Source organism: Plectropomus leopardus, chromosome 3, assembly GCF_008729295.1.
Source record: "Plectropomus leopardus isolate mb chromosome 3, YSFRI_Pleo_2.0, whole genome shotgun sequence".
Classification (NCBI taxonomy): domain Eukaryota; kingdom Metazoa; phylum Chordata; class Actinopteri; order Perciformes; family Serranidae; genus Plectropomus; species Plectropomus leopardus.
The window spans coordinates 14,666,942-14,690,219 of record NC_056465.1 but is presented as its reverse complement, the minus strand read 5'-3'; the positions used below and the strand labels follow the sequence as shown (position 1 = coordinate 14,690,219).

Sequence of the window (23,278 nt, the reverse complement as noted above, 5' to 3'; positions counted from 1 at the left end):
GCTCTCTATCAGCGAGGAGCGACGGAAGATGAAGATATTCTCCGGGAAATTGTACAATGGTATCGCATCTCAGGAGGAGGGCAAAGCATGGGTGTAGCGCGGCGGTCGGCGGGGGTCCAAGTGAAGGGTTAAATGAGTGTGAAAGTGAAGTGAAGGTTGTCGGTGTCGGTGCAGCGGCGGATCATCCTGGTGGTGCTCTGGAGCAGGATGCGCGGCTAGATGGAGAGCGCTCCTCCGACGACTAGAGAGGAGGGACAAAGAGAGGGAGAGCGGGGGGAGGGGGGCTGGCTGCCGCACGCAAACACAGAACGCACGCACACACACACACACACACACTCTTTACAAAAATTCACTATGATTTTATGAGTATTGCCCCAGATAGTCTCAGCAAAATTTGAAAAGGAATTCCTTCATGAGAAAAGAAAATATAAAGTTAGGTTATGTAACTAATATAACAAACTCACTTCATGAACAACTCACTGTAACCCTTTAAATCTTGAGCAAATTGGTGTGATTTTTTTTTTCAAACATGGGAGGGTGACTAGCAACTTAACAAGAAATGGCAAAAAAAACCCCAAAAAACAAAAGATTACAAAAAAGAAAATTACCCGAAAAGAAGAAAAAAATAATCGAAAAAGGAAAGATAAGGACATTCTAGTATATAAAAATAAAAATTATTTATTCTGTAACAAAAAAATTCAGATCATGGGGATCATTGTCACCTTTAACATTTTTTTTTGCAGTTTGCAGGACATTTGTGGTCAAGTTGCTCATTTTGTTTTTCCCACATTTTTGCGAGAAATCAAACCAATTTTCTTAGATTTCAGAGGTTTAAATGCCAGTAAAAGGTGTCTGAATGCAGCACAAGAAAACTGATATTGATACAGATGTTATAGGGCTGAGACTTTAAAATCCTACAAAAAGATTTTAAGAACATTATTGCGATTTTTGTTTTCATGCATGCATGTCTGTACAGTCTTGTTGTCCTTGAGGAGAAATTCATATGTTTTTTATTTTCAGATTTTAGGCAAGGCAAGGCAGCTTTATTGTTATAGCACATTTCATACAACACAGCAATTCAAAGTGCTTTACAGAGCAATCAAATATAAAGAAACATAATAAAGGATACAGGTTTACAATAAAAGACTAAATAGATAAGATATTAAAGGTAAAATTAATTACTAAGTGATTTCAAAATTCTAAAATAAAAATCACCATTAAAAATAGCAAAAGTTTAGACAAGAGGTGCAAAGATAAAATGAGTATTTAAAATGATTTGAAATCAAGTTTAAAATAAGTTTGCAGTATTGCCCCAGGCTGTCTCAGCAGAATTATAAAAGGAATTCTTTCATGAGAAATAAAAATGTAAAGCTAGGTTTATGCAACTATTATAACAAACTCACTTCATGAACAGCTAACTTTCAGATTTTATAATCCTGCACAAATATTTTAAGAGCATTATTGTGATTTTTGTTTTCATGCATGCATATCTGTGCAGTTTTGTCATCCTCCAGGAGAAATTTATATGTATCGCCCCACAGTGACCTCTGCCAGCAGCCAGGCTTCGAATTGATGCCAGAAATAGAATCTGCTTGGCAAAACCCAGACAAGCAAAATACATGGCTTATATTGATGATAACATCACTCATGTGATCACTAGGCCTGTAATGCTGTTAATTGTTGTGCTCTTTTAGAGATTTATGCACGCACCTTATAATCATTCCAGCAGCAGGTCTCTCAGACGGGCAGGTGGTTTCTGCAGTCCAGCAGGTAGACTACTGCTCCTCTGTGAGAATGCACTACCCTGTCCTGGAAGATTAAATAGTCTATGACTTATTTATAAATGCAAAAAATACCTTCATAGATTAAATTTTTAGTGACACTCAGGTGAAGGGACAAGTAACGTCACTTCACTTTAGTCCACAGGACACTCTACATCCCACACACACTGTCTGCAGCTTTTTAATATCTATTTTTATTGCATAAACTGCTTCGTAATCTATTTGCATTTCATCACTTTACTGTACACATCAACAGACTAAAAGCCCAAATGTCTTCAAAGAAAATTGTGTTGTCAGGTCAGCTCACAGTTGTCATACGGCAAACAGTTGTCAGCCTATACCAAAACAGGCCTACACCCAAAAACAAACACTGATGGTGCAGACTCAGTCAGGTGGTAAAACATACATGCATATATCTGTCACAAATAGCCACGGTTTGCAGTTTTACAACCAGTGGCATTGTTGTTTAACTGTGTGTATTGCGTGTGTGTGTGAAAGGAGAGTCGGGGTAAATTATTCCTAACAAAGAGAATTTAGTCATCTTTAATAACATCCATGGTCTGATTAACAGTCTTTTTAGTCGGAATAGACAAAGATGTTTTTGTATTGAATGCGCTCAACAGCTGTGTGGTGGCAGCTGTCATGCTTTGTGCACACAGCCTATAAATTATTGAGATCTCAGGTTAAAGATTGCTCCCCGGGCCTGAGGCCATGCCTCTTCGGTGTACATAATCTATCTCCTTGGCCAGCCCTCCTGGATGCCGTGTGTCGCCGTACAGCCAGGCAGGCAGGCAGGCAGGCAGCCCTCCCCCTCGTACGGCTCGCAGCTCATAAGTACCTCGTCTTCAAGCAGAAATTCTGCTTACTCACCACCCTCTGGGCTGACAGCTGCAAGCAGCTGCAGTAGGGCATGCACACACACACACACACACACACACACACACACACCAGTGCACATGTAGGCTTTACTCTGCGCTTTTATTTTGCCATATAGGCATGATTTATGTAGGCCAATATGTTTCTTATAATCAAGACAAAACATAACACCTATGAGTATTTACTGGAGATGAGCTTCAAAAACAAATCATACAAAATCAAAATTAAAACTTTGCTTTATTTAGACAGACTATTTTGTCTTTGAGAAACACTTTTTTAGTCAATGAGTAGCCAAAACATCATGCACAAAGGTCTATAAGTCATTGTTAAACAGATTGTCATGGCACAAAGCATTTGTCAGCAGGAATTTAATCAGATTAATGTAAAACAATTAGGAAACACACCATCACTGACATTTATGTTTCCACAGAAACAGTCATGTTCCATGATCTGTTACAGGCCACCCATGTAATTCTTTAATGATATTAATAATAAAATAAACAGATCGCCAACTATGATGAGAAACAAACAGGTTGATCATATTGAATTTTACAACCTGATTTATTCGCACCTTCCTATGGAATAACACTGACAAAATGAGATCATGAGAGAAACAGATATATCTACATGAAACATTGGCTACATCTTTCAGCAGCCAGAGTCATAAGTATTCTTGTGAACATCATTCAGTTTTTTTAGATAAAGCAATGTATAATAATACAATAATAGCAGGCTAATAGTAAAAACAATTGTATATTTAACAACAACAATAATAACAAAGTAATAAAAATGCACAAAAAGATAATAAATGAAGGCTAATTAAAATTGTCATAGGGGTCCACCAAGCAACTCTTCATAATACAGTTTGCTGCATGTTTTTGTATGTAATGTTATGTAAAAAATAGGGCAGACAAATGATTAATTTTTGAAATTGTGATTAATCGCAGAATTTCAATAGATGATCGCGATTAATCACATTTTATAAACACAGGTTTTCAATTCCACTGTTTTGTATTTCAAAAGTTATTAAGTTCATATTGACAAGTTAAAGCTATTTCTACCAGATCGTCTTGATTTGGAATCAAATGACACCAGAAAACTGCATGGAAATAGCACAAATAGCTTTACATGTCTGTAAAGGGGAGACTCATGTACCCACAGAACTCATCTTTAGGTCAGAGGTCAAGGGACCTCTGTGAAATTAGAATGCCATTTTTCCATCTCCAAAAAACTTTGTAATGTTACTCTCCCCCCTTCCTGAGAAACTAGCATGGCATGGTTAGCACCACTGGATTCTTTCCTTCTCGTTTCACATGATACTAATATTATCACTCTAGCTTTAAAACTCAGCTCAGCGCAGCCTCTTAAAGACGGGAATGTTGGCCAGTGATTAATGCGATTAAAAAAAAAAGCAACCCAAAGGTGTCATGTATGGATTTTAATTGCATTGCAATTAAGCGTTAATGCTTATAGTCTTAGTAATACATGTAGGCTATGTAGGTAAGGGCTAAGTTATATTCTATTAATTAACATTTAGAATTAGTTTAAAACAAAACAAAACAAAAAAAAACAATACCTATGGCACGTTACTTAAAATAACCTATACTAAGTATTAAAACTGGAATTGAATAATCACTTGTTGCGAAATAGTTGCGGTTTAATTTTCTGACTCCGACTAATCGCTTAATCATGTCATCATTTCAGCTGTAACAGTAAGATAGCAGTAGGACGGTCAGAGATCTACTGTAAAGAGCAACGGTAGCTACACGGACCGCATTTAATGTCGCACTATGGGCGGAACGTACTGCAGATTGGCAGGTCCTGAACAAATAGGACTCGAGAACGTGCTAGCGTGTCGAAAATGTCGACCAATCAGTGTCAACAGAGGAAGCACGAAACCCATCGTGGTAAATGTAAACACTTGAAAGTCGCCGGTGCTGGAGCTTGTTACTTAATGAAGCTTTCACAGAATAATATAGTAAGCCTAAACTTGATGAATTATCAGCATTATCAGCTAACGTTACATTTCAGGTTACTTCCGGACATTAGCTTAAAGTGAAAAAGGTAAAAATAATGATTTTGTCAAGGACACATCCTGTTTCAGTGTCAGTCTGTGAAATCAGACACACCAGAAACAGCACATGAAACGTTTGGTGTTAGTATATTTTAATGATGCTGTCATCCATTTATCGTGGGATATGGAGAGCTGCTGTCCACACGCTTACGACAAGGTTTGTTGCTAAAGTTCAATATCGTCAATCTAATATCGTTTTCTGCATTTTGGCCAGTAATTCAGAAACTCACCTCCTTAGGCTGTCTTTTCTCGAAATCTTGCTGTTTTAATAGTTTAACAAAGGTTTTTAGTGTATGTTGCTGCACAAACTGAAATCCAAAAAAGAAAAAAGGCAATAAAAGAGATGAGTCCATCTTTGTATTTTTCTTTCACCATTTGATTAAATACACCAAAACCTGTAATAATAATGATGATGATGATGATGATAACTTTGTTTATATAGCACCTTTAAAGGAGTTGTTTACAAAGTACTTTGACAGACAATGCAAAGGCAGGAACTAAGGGGAATATTAAAATAAACATCAACAAACATGGCAAACAGAGAAAGGTCTCAAACACTTGAACAAAAAGGCAAGAACAAAATACAAACACAAAAGGTCAACAAGAATAAAGCAAATAAAAGTCATAAAACAGGCAGATTGCAAAAGTCAGTTAAAGTACTAAATGAGTAAAGTTTTGGAAAACATAAGAATATCTGTAATAAAAGATGATGAAAATAATATATGCAATAATATAGGGGGACGACGTCACATGAGTGGGGATAAAACAAAGATAAGAAGATAAAAACATGAATAAGAGATAGATGAACAAATAGATAAAGCAAGAAAAGATGGAAAGAACAAGACATCAGAAGGATAAGGTATAGATAAAGAGAGTACAAGCCACAAAATGAAAAGAGGATGAGAGATAAAAATGAATAAATAAATAAAACCTAAAAATTTCCTTATGGAAGTAATAATTTTTCTTTTTTTTTCTTATTTATTAGCATAATCTGTTACATTTTTGACTCATCGAACAACCTTTTATTGTCTTTTGTCAGTTTTGGGGCTCCAGAACATACAGGGTTATCTCTGTGTAATAGACTGTGTAGCATATTTGTTTAGACAGAAAAAATGCATGTTAGAGACTTCATTACTCCATTTTATAATCAGGGGTTATGTAGAGGGTTTCCATTGTCATGGAAAACCAGGAAGGTCATTGGATATATAGTCACACTTTCCAGGCCTGGAAAAGCCATGGAATTTTTCTTCGGTATGAAATTGTAACAATAATCCTTTTTGGATAACCTTCAGCTTCATGTCACACCATTAAGTTTCTGTAAATGTCAACATAATGTAGCTCAAATATGCATCGATGTGACACAACATTTTGTTTACCATTACGCACGTTTCTTCATTTTTTATCAGAGCTCCGTCTCTGCCTTTATGTATGCCAGCTAGATGAAATTATGAATAAGTTTATATCTAATATGTTTGAAAAACATCAGGCAAGTGAGACAAAGAAAAGATATGGCTCCTTGAAAAATGTATTGAAGTGTTGAGTTTTGAAATTTTGTCCATGAAAATATGTGTTAACCTTGAATATTGTGTTTTACCATTTAAATCTTCAGCAGAGGAACACCTTACAGATTCCTCTCCACTTCTGATAGACTCCCACTGGCTGATGCTGAGTCCATCTTTGCATTATCATCAGGTCATGGCAGGTGTGGGGTCGCTGTGGTACGAGCCAGTGGTCCAGCTTCAGCTACAGCTCTGAAGTGTATGACTGGTCTCACACACAGTCTGCCGCCTCCACGCACCGCCATGTTACGCAACATCACAGACCCCCAAACCAAAGAAGTGCTGGACCGTGGACTTGTTCTGTGGTTCCCAGGTCTGTTCCCTTAGACCACACACACACGCTTAATTTCTTTTTCACATTTCTGTGATTTTGTATACGAATGTCATAAATACCTGTTGCAAGACAAATTCTAATGTGAGACAAAATGTATTTTAAACACTCTCTGCATTAACATTTTCATACACTGTACTGTACTATAGTGTCATTTGCTGATAAAAAAAAAACAACTTTATCATCAGATGGGCCCATGGTGTGTAAATAAAAGCAAAAGAAGGCATGAGTCCTAAACATTACCCATCTCCAGCAAGTTTCAAGTGTCTGCAAGCTCAAATTTTATGCCACTCTGAATGTAACCGTAATTTATGCTTGAATATAAATAAATGGGCTAAAATATGCAAAAAACATTTCTGCTTGAAAGGTCTCCTGCTTGAATCTTTTAGTGTAAAGTGATGACACACCAGCTCATTTGCTAAATACTGATGTCAAGTTCTGTCTCACAGGTTCAAAATGTTTTAAGCAGTTTTCTCACACTGCCATTTGGTGTCAAAAACCTACAAGCAAGCGCTGATCTGTTTTATCCCATCACATTATTGAGTTGTGTGATTATCTAAAGTTCATCCAATTGCAATAGCCAAAGTCTTTGTGCATATTTAAATGACTGAAGATTATTCACACTGTGTTGCTGTTGCTTGTGCTGTTCACGTCTTAAGCTCCTCACAGTTTCACCGGAGAGGACAGTGTGGAGTTCCATATCCACGGAGGTCCTGCTGTCATTACTGGTGTCTTACAGGCTCTAGGTAAAAAACAGATGCATGCTCATGATAAAATGTTATACATCTTTATATAATGCAGTGTAACACACACATAGTTTCATGTTATGCACCATCACTTTGCAGGTGGTTTCTAGTATGTGTCCTCACAGCTTTGACTTCCCAAGCTGTAAGCCTGCATAAGAATTCTAAACACAGTCACTGGTTGAGTCATGTGACTGTCCATCACTGTGACTTAAAAGTGAAAACTGACACATGCGTTCTTATTTCTAAGATACTTATAATATGTGTCTTGGCAAGCGTGACAATCCCTCTGTGACTAAAAAGTAACGTTTTACTGTAGTTCTCCCACTGGCAGTCAAGGGGGCAGTGTTGTATAAATTAGAAATGGTAATAAAAGTTTGTCACCGCCTAAAATTATTGCTAAACAGGAATCATTAGATAGGTGTTGTACATGATGCTGCTGAGTTATTGTTGTATTTTGTTAAATTAAATAAAAAGCAGTGACAGTATTGGTTAGATAATAACCAGCAAGTAGAGTTTATAACAGAATATTTTTTCCCAGTTATTAACATACCATGACCTACATCTCCCAAATGCTTTTTGCTTACTGTTAGTTCCTAATGAGATTTGAAAAATGGTTTTGAAAACAATGAAAATTTAACCTCTTTAACCTGCACAGCTGTGCCTGTTTTCATTCCAAGTGAACCCTGACTGACACATTGACCCTCCATTTGATCCTTGTCTGTTTGTGTGTGTGTGCGTTGTGTGCATGATGTGTGTTCATCTTGTGCCACATACATTTTTTCATGTGTGTTTGTGTGTGTGTTTCTCAGGAAGCGTGCCTGGCATGAGGCCTGCTGATGCTGGAGAGTTCACGCGGAGGGCCTTTCAAGCAGGGAAGCTGGGTTTAACAGAGGTGGGTCAAAAAGAGCACGTTAAATTGCACTGAAACAGATCTGTGCAGACTTGCATACCAAGAGCCTTTCAGAGCAATTTTAAAGGGGAAATACAGAATAAATAGGGTCAGAAATGAATAGGGATTTCAAGTTCATGAAATGACAACAGTGAAAATTTTCTGTTTTACATATTTTGCCCTTTGAACACTTCTTTCATTGGGCAGTCAAATATTTTTATATAAATAAAGCTACTGGGCTACTGGAAATGGTGATTTTTTTCTTGTAAAAGCAGCCATGTATGCACTCTTAAAGGGACAGTTCACCCTACATCAAAAATACATATTTTCCTCTTTACTGTAGTGTTATTTATTAATATAGGTTGTTTGGTGTGAGTTGCTGAGTCTTGGGGATATATGCAGTAGAGATGTCGTCCTTCTCTTGAGTATTATGGAACTAGATGGCACTCGGCCCATTTGTGGTGAACTGTCCCTTTAAGTGTTGATAAATAAGGGGCTGTGTAGATATTCTGTTATGCAAATGTATTTTTACAGTTTAGTACAATTTGTCATAGAAATTATCAGTATGGCAGTTAAAGTTTCATCAAGGGAACAAAAGTACTTTGGAAAAAAAATCTTATCCTAGTAGTCAGTGTAATAATGAGATAAGATGTCCCTGAGAACAATTTGTCTTGGACTTCGTAGCTGCAGCACTATGAACGTAAATACTGCACCATGGACATAAATGCTGTGTTATAGGACAGAAGCAGTATGCTGTGCATCTTACATGCAACATCACATGCTAATAAAACCATATAACGTATTTCTGCAGGTCAGAATGAAAACATTAGTGCAAGAAATGGATAAATAAAAAATGTATGATCATAGAAATTATAATGCTCCTTTCAGGTGGAGGGGCTTGGGGATCTGATCCATGCTGAGACAGAGGCCCAGAGGAGACAGGCTCTCAGGCAGATGTCAGGAGAGCTGGGACGGCTTTATCAGGACTGGAGCCACAGACTGAAACGGGTAGGTTGACCTCTAGTACATGTGCTGGTGGTGAAGACAGGTTTAACCAGAATTGGGAAGACAGGGTGATGTACAAACAGGTGTTTCTATCAGGACTGGAGCTCAGAGTTTAAAGGTGTAGGTGTAGTATGTGTGGCAGAAACCAAAGGTGTTTTATTTAAAAGGGTGTCACTTATAAGAGTGTCATGTTTTTAATTCTAAATTGAAAATCAATCAAAATGAGTTTTTATTTGGCCCCTGCAAAATGTCAGACATGATGGAAAAAGAATAGAGCTGTAAAACCCTCCTACTTTGCTGAAGTCAGCAGTGAGGCAACATTTCACCTGTACACAACAAATGCCTCTGTAGGCAACATGTCAAATATGGCAGAGGGTATTTGCATCATAAGCACTTCGATTTGACTACGAGAGCCACCAGTATCTGATGGTTTTCAGGACTTGATCGCAACCACCTTTGGACTCAAACCCATCGAGACCAGGACTTTGAGGTGACAGGTGAATAGGGGGCCTTTAGAAATTCTGTTCTGTCTGATTCTGAGTTTGCTTGACAGCAGAAACAAGCCGACCTCCTGGAGTTCTCCCTGGAGAGACTTTGTCCATGTTCATGTCTGACATTTCTCCGAAGCTGTACCTTGGAAAGAACCTGTGTGTACTGTGCTGCAGGTCAGGCCTCTGTAGTTTCACAACCAAACAATGCTGTCTTTCTCTTTTTTGTATCACTACAGCTGTATTTCCAACACACCGTTAGAGGATTAACTTTTGGGAATCTGAGGCTTCCTGTTTTCATGTTGCTGTAGCACGTGTAGTACGTGTTCTGAGAATCAAAATAGTAATGTGTAAGGACTGTGTGTATATTTATCTTATGTTGTAACCAGGGTCAAAAAAAGCAGAGAGTAAAAATACAAACAATGCAAATGAAATGAAATAGATTGATTTTAATTTTACTTTACAAAGGAGAAACCCTCCCTGGATTAACTCGTAGTTTTGCAGGTATGTAAATTAATGGTTTTGCAGGTTTAGCAGTAATGATATTTGTTAAGAAATATATAGCAAACATAGAAAAATAATAATAAAATATTATTTTGTGAAAACTACATGACTATTTTCAACCAGCACAAGAATTCAAAATAGTTGGGATTGTAATGTAAATGCTCATATATAAAAGAGCATAACATTAACATAACATTTCCCAGCAGATTTTCTGACAACCATAACATCAGATTCACAGAACTACTGATGGGTCAAATTTAACAATTTTTCAATCATGTGATGTTTTGCTATTACGATTATATAATGACTGACGTGGCTGAGGCGATCACTCCAAGCGTTTGTACAAACAAGTGTTTGGCAGCAAGACTGAGTAAGCTCATTGAGCTGTTAATTTGGACTTTCCTGAGGAAAGCCACCAGTAAGTGTTCAAAGGCCCATCTCTATTTTTGACTTTCTAAGAAGAATACGTTTTTTAAAAGCTCATATTTTATTTTAATGTGCTGTTGTTCCATCTTTACTCAAGTGACTCCCATTTAATGTATTTTCCATCACAGCACATCTGGCTTTGTGTTGTTTGGATGGATTAAGGATGAATTATACTGAGTACAACCACTGTGTGTCTGAAGACATGCACACAATACGACGTTGATATATTCTGTGCTGTGTGCTGTTATGTGCTGTGCACCTTAACAACTTTATTAAAAAATTGCTATACCTTAATAAGTTATTTGTGATTTCCATCTCTTCTCTTGGTTGTCCTGCACCACTTGACATTTGAGCCAACTGTCTAAAAGGTTTAACAACTTCATGCAGTTGAATTTGAACTCTACTGGGAGAGACAATAGCAAAGTTTTGTTTTTCTTCACAGTCATCCAAAGCACTGTCTGTAGCATAGAAGTTGTTTGGGAGAGATACCTGACTTACAGCACACTGTTGTACGTTTATGTTGGTTAAAGACACACTTTGCAGGATTTTCCTCAGAAACAATGTGTAGACTAGATTAGAAGTGTGTGGCAGTGTATTTTTTAGGGCTGGGTAAAAAAATTGATTTATCAGTGCATTGCAATATGCTTTTTGAAAATTCAGTATCGATTCATAAAGTCCTGAAATCGATTATTTCCGCTGTAATAACGCCCCGCTCTGTGGGGGCAGTGTGAGTGCCACCGGAGTGTGATTGACGTTGTTCAGAGGCCCAGCTTGACCCCCAAACAACGTCTGTTGTTTATTCATTAAAATGGCGACAGTGGCGCGAAGTAGCAGTGTGTTAAAATCAGCGCCGACAACATTAAAAGACGACGTTTGGATACACAAAGTCGATAGTAGTTACATGCTGTGTGGGCCTCGTGAGTCAGTGTTAAAACACTGCAACAATACGACGAACCTACGTAACCATTTGAGCCGACACCACGCAGATGTTTTGCCACCTATTGCTAACGCAAAAGCTGTGGATCACAAACAAATGCAGGTAGATAAATCTATATAAATGTTTATTACTTTTGTTAAGTACGGCTCAGGCACAAATGTGCACTTTTCTGTACTTTATATTTATTTTAGTTTGTTATTTTTATTTAATAAAGAATAATGTAAAGGTGAAATACATTTTGGTGTCAGTTTGTTCTAAATCAATACAGATAATGCACGCTTTATTGAACTCATATCAGAAGGTATTCTAATGAATTATCTGGGTGTTTCTGACATTAATACATATTACTGAATCGATATCGAAGCAACTGGATCAATATCGAATCAAACTGAAATCGAATCGAATTGTTAGCCAAAGAATCGAAATCGAATTGAATTGTGAGGTTCTTGACAATACCCAGCCCTAGTGTTATTCTGCAGACGCTCTGCCCTCCACCTGTTTTTTCGTATTTCCTCCTTGTTTTCTGTATTTTGGACATTTATTGTGTACCCCCACAGCGCTCAGGTGAGGTCAGGACTTAACAAAGTGACCAGATGCCAGACCATAAGCAGCATGCATCCAAGAGACATAGCACCAAAAAGAAAACCCCAATGCAAATCTAGCAAGGCGAAAATCCAAACAAACAGGACTCTAGGGTGGACTTTTACCATAGCCTTTGCTGGCAAGCGTGTTTACAACCGTAACCGACAAGCTTTTGTAGAAAACCCTTAATAAGACTACTGAATAAGCTTAGTACCCTAATATGGTGTCATATACCTATCATGTTAAATCCTAACAGATGGTCAGTTTTCCTTTTACATCTTTTTGAAGGCAGTTCAGAGCAGCAGGTCACTGACCGCAAATGAACACTTGAACTTATTGGATGCAGACCAAATTTTCCTCTACTGTGAACTGTTTTGTAGAATATAGGCCAATGATCTTTCAACACTTTGGCACCAGATCTGACCAAGCGGTCCAGGTGATCTCCCTTGAGAAACTCTGTTAAGCTGCTTGTCGGCAGCTTTCTCAGGACCGTTTCCTTGAATGTGCCTTTATTTTACATTTCTGGGAAACCTGTTAAACAGACGTATACCGTCTGTATGATGCGAGGGGCCAGACCCTTGTTTGACACCCAAACAATGCAGGGTTGTTGTTTTTTTTTTAACAGTTGGCTTCCCACATTTGTGAATGGATTAAAGTATGAGAATCTGACACTTCCTGTTTTCGTACAGCTATACTACTATTGTGTTTATGTTCCACATGTCAATCAAGATAGCGATCGGTGCTGTGGTGGAAATACTGAAGATTTTCCCTGTCTGTATTTTGTTATGGTTTCAAATTCATTTAAAAAAATTGTTATTGAGGTGAACTTAAAATTATTGCACCGGATTTGAGATCAGTCATGGAAAAAGACTAAAGGAACCCATTTAATTCCAAACGTTAACAAAAAAAATCAACAATTTCTTAGTTTCTTAAATATTTTTGAACCAGTTTAAAAATGTCTTCTGAAAAAAAGGGTGAGGGCTTAATTGGAAATATTTGCCTTTTTTGTTACTTACTTGTTTTATGATATAATGGAAGGTTGCATTTTAACATTTAGCATTTTTTTTAATTTTACATTTTTCCTTTAAATTGATATAGCATACTGTACATGTGTATCACAGGCTGTACAATGTCCAAGTTAGCAGCTGTAGCACTAGCAAAGAAAACCAGACATTACCATCGCTCACCTTTTCTGTGCTGGTTGCTTACATTTCAACACTTCATCATGCAGACAAAGAACAAATAAAAAAATATTTTGCTTAGTTTTTTAAATCCCCCATGTATTGATGTTTTCAGGCGGTCTAAGGTGTTAATTTTACACACTGGTTTCAGCCTCTTCTCTCCTCTCTGCTTTGTGTGTCTTAGTGTCTGGCTCATGTTGAGGCCTTCATAGACTTCAGTGAGGATGAGCTCATTGAGGATGGGGTCTTAAACCAAGGTATGTGTACACTTTGTCCTCCTTTTTACTGGAGAAAAATAACAGACCAGTCATCCCTTGGGCTCTCAGAGGGCTCTGTTTCTCTCTGAAGAGAGAGAGGTCCGGCTCGCTTTCCTGTTTGGATCTTCAACTGGCCATCGAGTGTGTTTGCTGTGCTGTGGAGAGCAGCCATAGACAAACTGCTTAAAAGACTATTTCCTTTTAGGAAGTGTGGAGAGAAAGCCAGGGGGGACAGTAGAAGCATTTGTCTTACCTTCAAAGCCAACCTGACATGTCGCTCACAGGAATAGTGCTGTCAGCAGTAACGTACAGTCCAACTGTTCTCTCTGTGCCCATGTTTCCCATGCTCACAGTGTAATGTGAGGCTCAGTGTGTGTGTGTGTGTGTGTGTGTGTGTGTGTGTGTGTGTGTGTGTGTGTGTGTGTGTGTGTGTGTGTGTGTGTGTGTTAGGGGATGTCCCCCCTGGGTCTGTCGCCTGCTGTCTGGCACTGGCACAGCCCTTCAGAAGCCTCAGATGTTGTGAAGTTTCGACACAATAACGCCTGGGAACTGTTGTTTATTTTTGGTGGCACGGAATGCGGGCTCACGCCTCAGAGTGACAAATAATAGACTCATTTCCAAAAATAGAAAACAAAAGTAGGCTACTCTCCATTGCCACCTGAAGACAGCAAATGACATGTTTTATGTTACACCTTTTTTCTTATGTCCTATCTCAAGTCATCATGTAGGATTAATTAATGTGCCTGACTCAGTCAAGATTCTGAAGTTTGAATGTTATCTGCTCCATAAGAAGTAGGTATCGTTGATTCATTGTATTGTCAAAAGCATTTTCCGCTTTAGTCACTTGCGGAAAGAGACAGGTCCATGACCCATTTTTCGTCCAGACTGGCAGTGTGACACACCGGACAGGCTTTTGTCCGTCAAAGGACAGAAATTCTCTTCACAAGGCCATGAAAGTGAAGTTGAATAAGATGACTGGAAAAATTGTGTCACGCCCTGTTCCCTAATCTGTCTTTCTACCCCTCAACCCCTCCCCCAAGTGGACAGGTCGGTGTGTGATCTGCAAACACAAATTGAGTGCCACCTAAAGGATGAGAGGCGGGGTGAGCGGCTACGCAGCGGAGTCCTGGTGGTTATCGCAGGGGCCACCAATGCAGGGAAAAGTAGCCTCCTCAACACACTCTGTAAGAGAACCGAGAACACCAGCACACACACACACACACACACACACACACACACACACACACACACACATTGTGAAGGGATTAACATCAAATAAGACTTACTATCTTTGAAATACAGACTTTAATGTTGAATCATACCGCCGTCAGCCATGTTTTAGGAAGGGGAGAGGGCAACATCTGTCACACTGTAAGCAGCAAGGAATCCAAAAAAAATGTGAAAAGTGTAATATTCATTAAAATGCAAATACTGTGTTCCATGCACAGAAAGTGAGAGAAACATGTTTCCTTGACAAGACAGGATTTTGTGGGGAAACAAGCAGCAGTCTGAATAAATCACTATGAAAGTAGATATTCTCGGGTTGGCGTCATATTTAGTGACCTTCATCTTCGACATTCAGGGTTTAGATAAGGAAGACCATTCCTGAGTAATTTTTTGTCAGAAGTCAGTCTTTTTCTTACCAAATCTAGCAAAAGATATAAAGAACTCAACAGAAGTTGTTGATAAAACAATCTCTCTACAAGGTCAAAGGTCACTCAAATCACACAATCTTCTTCAACAGATGGAGTTTGCACAGCTGTCAGGGATTTGTCTTTTCTTTTTTCGGGGGGTGCGAGCACTTTTGTTTCATATTAATGAAAACTCCTGTGACGTAAAGGTCCATTGTGTAGGATTTAGTAACATTTAGCATTGAGGTTGTAGAACTGAAACTTCTCCTGTGTGCCAAGCATGTAGGAGAACAATGATGGCTGACACGAAAAATGCAAATGGCCCTATCTAGAGCCAGTGTTTCGTTTGTCCATTCTGGGCTACTGTAGAAATAACATGATGGATTCTGTGGGAGAGGACCTGCTCTGTGTACAGATTTAAGAGGCTCATTCTAAAGTATCCAGAACACAACAATTCTCATTTTAAGGTGATCATTAAGTAATAAAACCATGAGTAGTTATGAATATTTTATACCATTTCTGCCAATAGATGCCTCTAAATCCTGCACAGTGAACCTTTAACTGCTAATAGATCTTTTTGTCAGATTGTATTTTCAACTGCTGTTTCCAAGGTGTTTTATTTTCCTGTTACTGTTAGAGGAGCCAATGTTTTCAAGTGAAAGGTCAAAGAAATCTACTCAGTTTGTGTTACTTAGTACAATAATCTCTTCATAGTGCAGGAATGTAATCTAATTATCACAACAACACATCTGTGAACAGTAGACCCTGCTCCTGGCACACATGAATTACAATATTTTGACTTCCGCAAACAAGTTGCATTGCTTCCGATTAGATTCTGGCCATGTTACAGACAATATCAGAGTCATTTTCTGCTTTAAATTGCAGCTGATGGTGTAGCAGTGTTAGTAAAGAAAAATGTTTATACATATAATGGTAAGCACTCAATAATTCCCACATGTAACACAAATTGCAGTGTTTCCGTTTTCTTATTCTAAATATATATTTTTTAGTTATTTTTCCATGTTTGGTGTCAACCTAATGGACCCCTTTGTTTATGGTCTATGCTTGTGTTTGTTTAGGATATCGTATCCTTAAATCATTTGGAATCAGTCTATATAAACTATCCAGAGAGGGGGCTTGGCAGGGTCTCCTCACAGCTTCCTATTAGAATAATAGACATATTTATCAAACTTCAGATAAAATCCTGTTATCATTTCCTCTTCATATTAGTCTTCCCCCTGGCCTGGGTTCACACCAGCACAGACTAGTATTGATGAGCAGGCACCATTGTCTTTTGACGTGGGATACGTGGGTGGTCAGTTCTTGACTAAAGAATGAAGGGAGGATTAAAAAAAAATGTTTTGTGTATGCGCATTGCAGAACTTTAGAAGGTATGGTGTAAAGAATAAACCATTTTTTAAAAAGGGATTAATTCTATAGTTTAAAGGGATACTTTGCTGAATTTAAACCAGCTGCATATTATAACTATGTGAGTAATATGTGTAAATTAATTGTGGTAAACTTCCATCAGTCTTACTAGTGCCCAGATCTCTGCTCATCTCTTTGTTCACAATGCATCATCTAGTGGACCTTCACTGGCCGGCTCTCTCTCTCTCAAATTCAGACCAATCTGAGACCAACTGTAAACCTAGGCAGTGCTGGTCAAATGTAAACCAATATTCTTTTACCATATTGACAGTTTCTTACCTAAAATATCTTCAGAAGCATATTTTAGTGCACTGTTTGACTGTAATGCAAGAATGAGTGAACAACAAGTTGGCACCATACTGTTTCCTGTATTGTAGAAACAGAGGCTGAAAACTGAGATCAAACGGTAAAAGTGGTGGTCAAATATAAACCATATTTTTGTTACTGTGTTGCCCTGTTTCTCACCTCAGTTTGCAGATACATATTTTAGTGCACTGTTCAGCTGTGATTTCAGATCGATTTTTACCAGCCGGCTACCATATTGTTTTTTGTAATGAAACAGCCAAAAGCACCAGCACAAACGTGTTAAGTGACCCGGTGTCAGGCAATGCATTTGGGTAGTTGTAGGTTTTCTACCTTTCTACCTAAAATCAAATGCTGCAGTCCTGTTGTCTCTGTTTTCTCTTCCCAGCTGTGAAATACTTCTTTTAGAGTCTAGTCAACATTAATACTCCACTTCTGATCTATAGTTATGTTTTGGTCTTAAAGAATAACTATATTTTTCTTGTTTTCAACAATTTCCATGAAACAACCAAAAACAACCATGAATATATACTACAAACAAGTAGGATGTGCAGCATAAGCCTGATATATCCCCTATAGCACTAAAGGTGTATCAATATGTGGCTGAAAATAGTCCTCAACTATTATGCTATTTACTTAAGTTTTAGTAATGTTTGCCAAGAGATACAGTGTCCAGCAGTTAAAGCAAATTATCATTTTTCAGTAGAAAAGAATGGGCTTGAGGCTGCCACAAATAAGTTAAGAACTTTTTCAAAATTGGGGTAACACACATTTTGGACTTTTAAAGGGATTAAAAATATACAGTTTTGCCAGCCTTATTCTCTAACCTTTTCAATGTACAGGCCAAAGACCTGCAGCCATTGTGTCCCCCATTGCTGGCACCACCAGGGACGTAGTAGAGATGGCACTTGACATCGGTGGGTTTCCTGTCCTCTTGAGTGACACAGCCGGCCTCAGAGAGAGCCCCGACCTGGTGGAGAGAGAGGGGGTACGCCGAGCTCGAGAAAGGTAGGTTTTTATGTTAAATATTCCAAAAAGTTTTTCTGCTTTAAATGTTAAATGTTCAAAAATGTAATTAATAGTGGTGTTGAGTAGTAGATTGCTGCTTCAGAAACTGTTCACGTGTCTATAATATAACACAAAACAAATTAGCCAGGGGACCAGTGGAATAAATCTTTGAAAACAAAGAAAGGAAGAAATAAGTCATGTCTTTTCCCCTGTACATAATGCCATATTTTTGTAATGTCTACCTAACCTCCAGAGTTTATATTATTGCTGAGCCACAGTTATAAATACTCAGGACAAACACTCCCAGGAGGTTGCGTAATGAAGAGCCTCCTTTCCTTGTTGTAAAGTGTTTACCATTAAGAGGTTCTTCATGTGAGAACAGACATATATGGCAATTCAGTGACAGCTGCTTCCACTGTTTACACCCCTGAAGAATAGCAGTACTTGTAGCACTCGTCATCACTGATCCGTCATATACAAACAGACAGACAGAGGAATGGACACATACACAAATGATTACATCAGCTTTTACACACACACACAGATATTTTGTATTTTATGTTTTTTGGTGTAAGAAAACAGGAGGACACCTTACAACCCCACCCCCAACCCCCCACACCATATTAATTATTAATTGATTTGTGGGTGAAAGCAAAGTTTTCACTTCTTCAGCAAATAATTAGAAAAAATTGTGACAATTTTCAAGTAAAGGTAAAACAACTGTTAAGTGTTTCCCTAAGCACTTGTATTCTTGGCAGGGGGATGAGTCATCTGACGTAACAGTCAGGTGTTACATCACTACATGTGACTAATATCAATGAAATCTTTAGTGGTAGTGGATACACAGGGACACATCGCATAGTTTAAATGGGAGAGAATACTGTTCAACATGTATTCCATGGAAAAAATGTGTTCACAAAATCATGACTTAAAAGATTGTTTGGTGACTCACATTGCAGGAAAATCGCATGAAAAAGCAAAGAAAATCCTGATGAAGATGAGAGTACAAAAATACCATCTTCAGAGTAAATATTCCGTAATGCCTTTACTGTTTGTTAAAGTTATTTGGGTGACCTGGTCCTCTATAGGAAGGGTGGGCAATTTGTGTTCTACGGGGAACTTTCTGCGCAGGTCAGAGGGTCATGACCTGGGTCACTACAGGAAGGACACAGTAAGCACAAGCATCCGCTGATGCTGTTAACCGCACAGTGGGTCTAAGGTGCAGGAGTGTTTAAAGTGATTCCTGCTGAGATAAATCAATCTAAAATATCACTGCCAATAATCAGTGTTTTTGGGACATACTGTAATGCTGTCCAAAACAAAACAGCCAGGCCTCTGAGCAGGGGTGTCTTAGCGGTGTACAACCTGTAGCTGCTACAGTGGCTGGAAAACAAGTAACACCGTATTCCTCAGGACTTGACTGCCACATGAGTATTACAATATTGCAAAAGGTTATGGAGGAGAAGATTTACCCAAGTCACCTAAAAATCTTAACTGGTTCATAAACAGCCAACACAGATGTCTTTTAACAGCTCAATTAGCCTGATGTGCATGGTGGTGCTTTAAAGTGTTACACAATTTTAAAGTTTTACCTGGTGGTGGCGCTAGATGAAAGTCATGTGATCACCAAAGATATAACTATTCATCATAAAAGGGACAAGAATGTGTGTAACAAATTTAATGGCAATCCATCCAACAATTGGTGAGATATTTCAGTCTGGACCCAAGTGATGGACAAACCAACCAGCCTCACTGTCAGACATTTAGTGAAGCTAAACCATAAACTCTAACAAATTAACTAACAAACATAAGTAATGTAGGCATTATGATGAAAAGAAGATAGAATTATTCATCTTACCCAGGACAGTTCAGTGAGCTCAGAAAATGTAACTTTATTACAGTCTTAAGGCAAGAAAGATGTCACTATACAAAAAGAAATTTAAGGGCACTTCTACGTCCACTTATGTTAAAATGTGTGTGTGAAATTAAGGCTCGTGCCCGTGGGCCCAGCACCAAAATGATTGAGATTTATAAGCAAAATCAGGCGTACAAATGGCTTTATAAATCAGACAAGAAGAATGTTTATTTATATTTCTGTCTCTGAATGTAGTCACAGTTTTAGTCGTGAATCTAGTTCTATCTATAGAATCTATCTATCTAGAGTTTTACGCATCTGGCTGTCGGTGTGTCAAAATGTAACTGTGATATGAATTTGAGTTATGTAGTCTAATATGATATGTGTGCTTTTATTAGTACACAGATATTCTGTCTGTAGATGTGTGGCATTTAATATACAGAGAGGGAATTTAAGAGTCCAAAAATGTTATTTTACAAAATGCATCATGTCATGTCATGACAGGCGGCTTTCTTTTTTCCAGAGTGGAACAGGCAGATCTGACCCTGGTGGTTGTGGACTCTTCTCATCTCCCCTCTGATGCACAGAAAGCTGCAGCCTTCCTTCAGGAGTACCTCGGGAGTGTCCTGCCCACTGTGGAGCAGCCAGAGACAGGCATGATAATATCTAGGCCTTAGCTGGACACTTGCCACCATAATTTGGCACTTTAAGTACAATAAAATAAATGTGAATTTGGTATAATTACAATTAACCGCAATTGCAGCAACTGCCACTTGCTGTAAAATTACAGCAAATGGCAATGCTTTTCCTATCAAATGACTTTTAAAGTGGTATTAAATATAACTTGAAATTAAAATGCTCATTTGTTTTTGCCTTTAGAATACAGTCTATTGTGACACCAGTTGCTCAATTATGGCTCCATCCTGCAATATTAAACTGCTGGGGAATAATTCAAAGAAGGATTACTCCTGGTAGAAATCAAGCAGTATACCAGGGAGTACAACTGAAAAGGGAGAAAATCTAATAGAAATCTCAGTAGCTGAGGTAGTAATAATTGAGTAATTGATGACTGATCAACATTTTTCTTTCTTTCTTCTGACCTTACCACAGTGTTTCCTGCAGACAGATTTCTCCTAGTGCTGAATAAAACTGACCTGTTGCCTCAGGAGCAGAAGCTGAAGCTGGACAGGCAGCTGAGACAGGTCTCAGGACTCCCTCCTGTTTGTTTCATCTCTTGCCACACTAATGAAGGACTGCAGGACTTCCTAGCAGTCCTTCACAGCAGTGTCAAGACTCTGTGAGTTTCTACAATTTATAATGTTGTCATTTAAATGTAGCTTCTGTAATGCATTCATACAAACCAATATACATGCCAACATGAATGAGTACTCCTGCCATTAATTATGTCGGCTTCCAAAGGAATCTTTATGTAATGTAAAACTGCCTTTGTCCAATTGTGAATAATTAATAAGAGTAAGTTCCCTTCTGCACTGAACTTTATGGCATTGAGACTATAAAACCTGAAATAATATATTACTTGAAGTAATGTTATATACCATTTTTTTTATTTTTATGTGGAATCTTGCAGCTGCTTTTGCATTATGTGTAGGTTTTTAAGGCTCACAGTTTTTAGTTTTGACTTATTTATGCCAACATTTTTGTGAAATATATAGGTTTAAGCTAACTCAGTTGCAGCACACATTGCTTTTGGGCTCAGTGTCTTTTTTAAAATAAGGAGTCACATAAGTTGGAAAGCCTTCTCTACGATATAGTTTTTTAAAGCTGAATTTTTGTGTGCCAAAAGTTTTCCATCCTCCCTGAAGTACAAAATAATGGGTGTCTGGTTCATTTTGTTATCTAACTTCCTCTCTAGGTGTGGAGACCCTTTGTCTGGTGCCCCTAGCCTGACCCAGGCTCGCCACAGGGCCCACCTGCAGCAGTGTGTTTCGGCCCTGGCTCAGTACCAGCGGTACCGCGACATCGACCTCGCTCTGGCAGCCGAGGGTGTTCGTTTGGCTCTCACCAGCTTGGGCCGGATCACTGGACGTGTTGGGGCAGAGGAGATCCTGGATATCATCTTCAAAGACTTTTGCATTGGAAAGTAGTCAGATGAGTAAAAACATGAAATACATGTAATATCAGTCTGCTCAGAGCGGAAGTCTGCATTCTTGTTTGGTCCCAGAGTATCAGTTAAGAAAACAAGAAAAAAAGGGCAACGCCTCGGCATAATGCCAGGCTTCGAGGCGCAGCAAGAGTAAAAAGAAGAAAATTCATGTTCTTGGCTGCAGGATCACTCTGCTCCCAAGACACATTAATCTTTGTTTTCCATAGATGCTCTTTGAGAGCCTGAAATATTTTTAACGTGATGACAGGTGCCTCAAAAGCCCCGTTTGCTAGACAAGTGTTTGGCAAGTCTTGAGTCGTAATTTAAAAATAGCTTCTGAAAGCCTTTGATAGGTGAACATTGGGCTCTTGGGTCCCAACATAACAGCCAAGATCATTTAAAATACAGCCAGCTGCAGACCTCTGCAAGGTCATGGACCCATAGTTTGGATGTTTACTTGTACTGCAGGACAATGAATAATTTTCCTTTTTGGGAGCAGATATTTCAGCTGCACCCCTCGGTGTTTGTCTGAATGCTAGAATGCTTCACGAATCAGTTAAGATGCAGTTACAGTTAAATCTATGTCTGTTGAGACTCATGTGATGTTTTGTTTTTCTAAGTGTTTTTGCAGAACATTAAGATGTCACAGTAAAGCTTACCTTTGAACTTTTGGATATAAAATGTCTTCACATTATATTCCTTTAGACATTTGTGTGAAATTGAGTTATGGCCAAAAACATTTTTAGTCAGGTCAGAGTGACCTTGATCTTGTGCATCAAAATCTAATCAGTCTTTTGTTGTGTCCAAGTGGGCAATTGTGCCAAATTTGAAGAAATTCCCTCACAGTTTTCTTGAGATATCACATTCATGCATATGAGATGGAGGTCACAGTGACCTTGACCTTTGACCTTTAACACCTAAAAACTAATCAGTTCATTGTCAAGTCCAACATTGAGTTGAACTCGACAATGACTAGCTTTGATTCCAGCCCTGAGACATTTTTTACATGTCAAACCCCGCTCTTTCTCTGTCCCCAATTTCTGCACCATACTCTGTCAAATTAAGGAAAAAGTGCCACAAACAATTATTTTTTAAAACCAAAAAAAGTGTTATTTGCCTATTTACACACCCATCCGACAGGGAACAATATTACCATTATGTTTCTGTTTATTGTGTTCTTACATGTTATTACATATTTGAAGGTGCATCAGGTTGTTACTGTAATTAAAAAGAATGTAAGGCTTTAAAAAAGCAGGGTGTTTACAAGACCTTAAAAAGTTTTAAAATGTATTCGATTCAGACTTAGACTTAGA

At 38.3% G+C, this 23,278-nt stretch overlaps 1 protein-coding gene across 2 annotated transcripts; it reads left to right on the top strand.

The window, feature by feature from the left end:
* Positions 1-4,577: 4,577 nt before the first annotated feature.
* Positions 4,578-23,277, top strand: gtpbp3 (GTP binding protein 3, mitochondrial). Of its 2 annotated transcripts, none has more exons than XM_042482082.1 (11): positions 4,578-4,888; positions 6,344-6,603; positions 7,281-7,367; positions 8,177-8,259; positions 9,145-9,264; positions 13,564-13,636; positions 14,677-14,820; positions 17,841-18,006; positions 20,385-20,515; positions 20,972-21,158; positions 21,735-23,277. In XM_042482082.1, exons 1-11 carry the CDS (start codon positions 4,827-4,829, stop codon positions 21,964-21,966), a joined length of 1,545 nt encoding a protein of 514 aa, XP_042338016.1. In that variant the 5' UTR covers positions 4,578-4,826; the 3' UTR covers positions 21,967-23,277. The 2 variants fall into 2 exon arrangements, with proteins under 2 accessions (XP_042338016.1, XP_042338008.1); XM_042482074.1 differs by having other exon boundaries at positions 6,341-6,603.
* The last annotated feature ends 1 nt before the right edge of the window (position 23,278 follows it).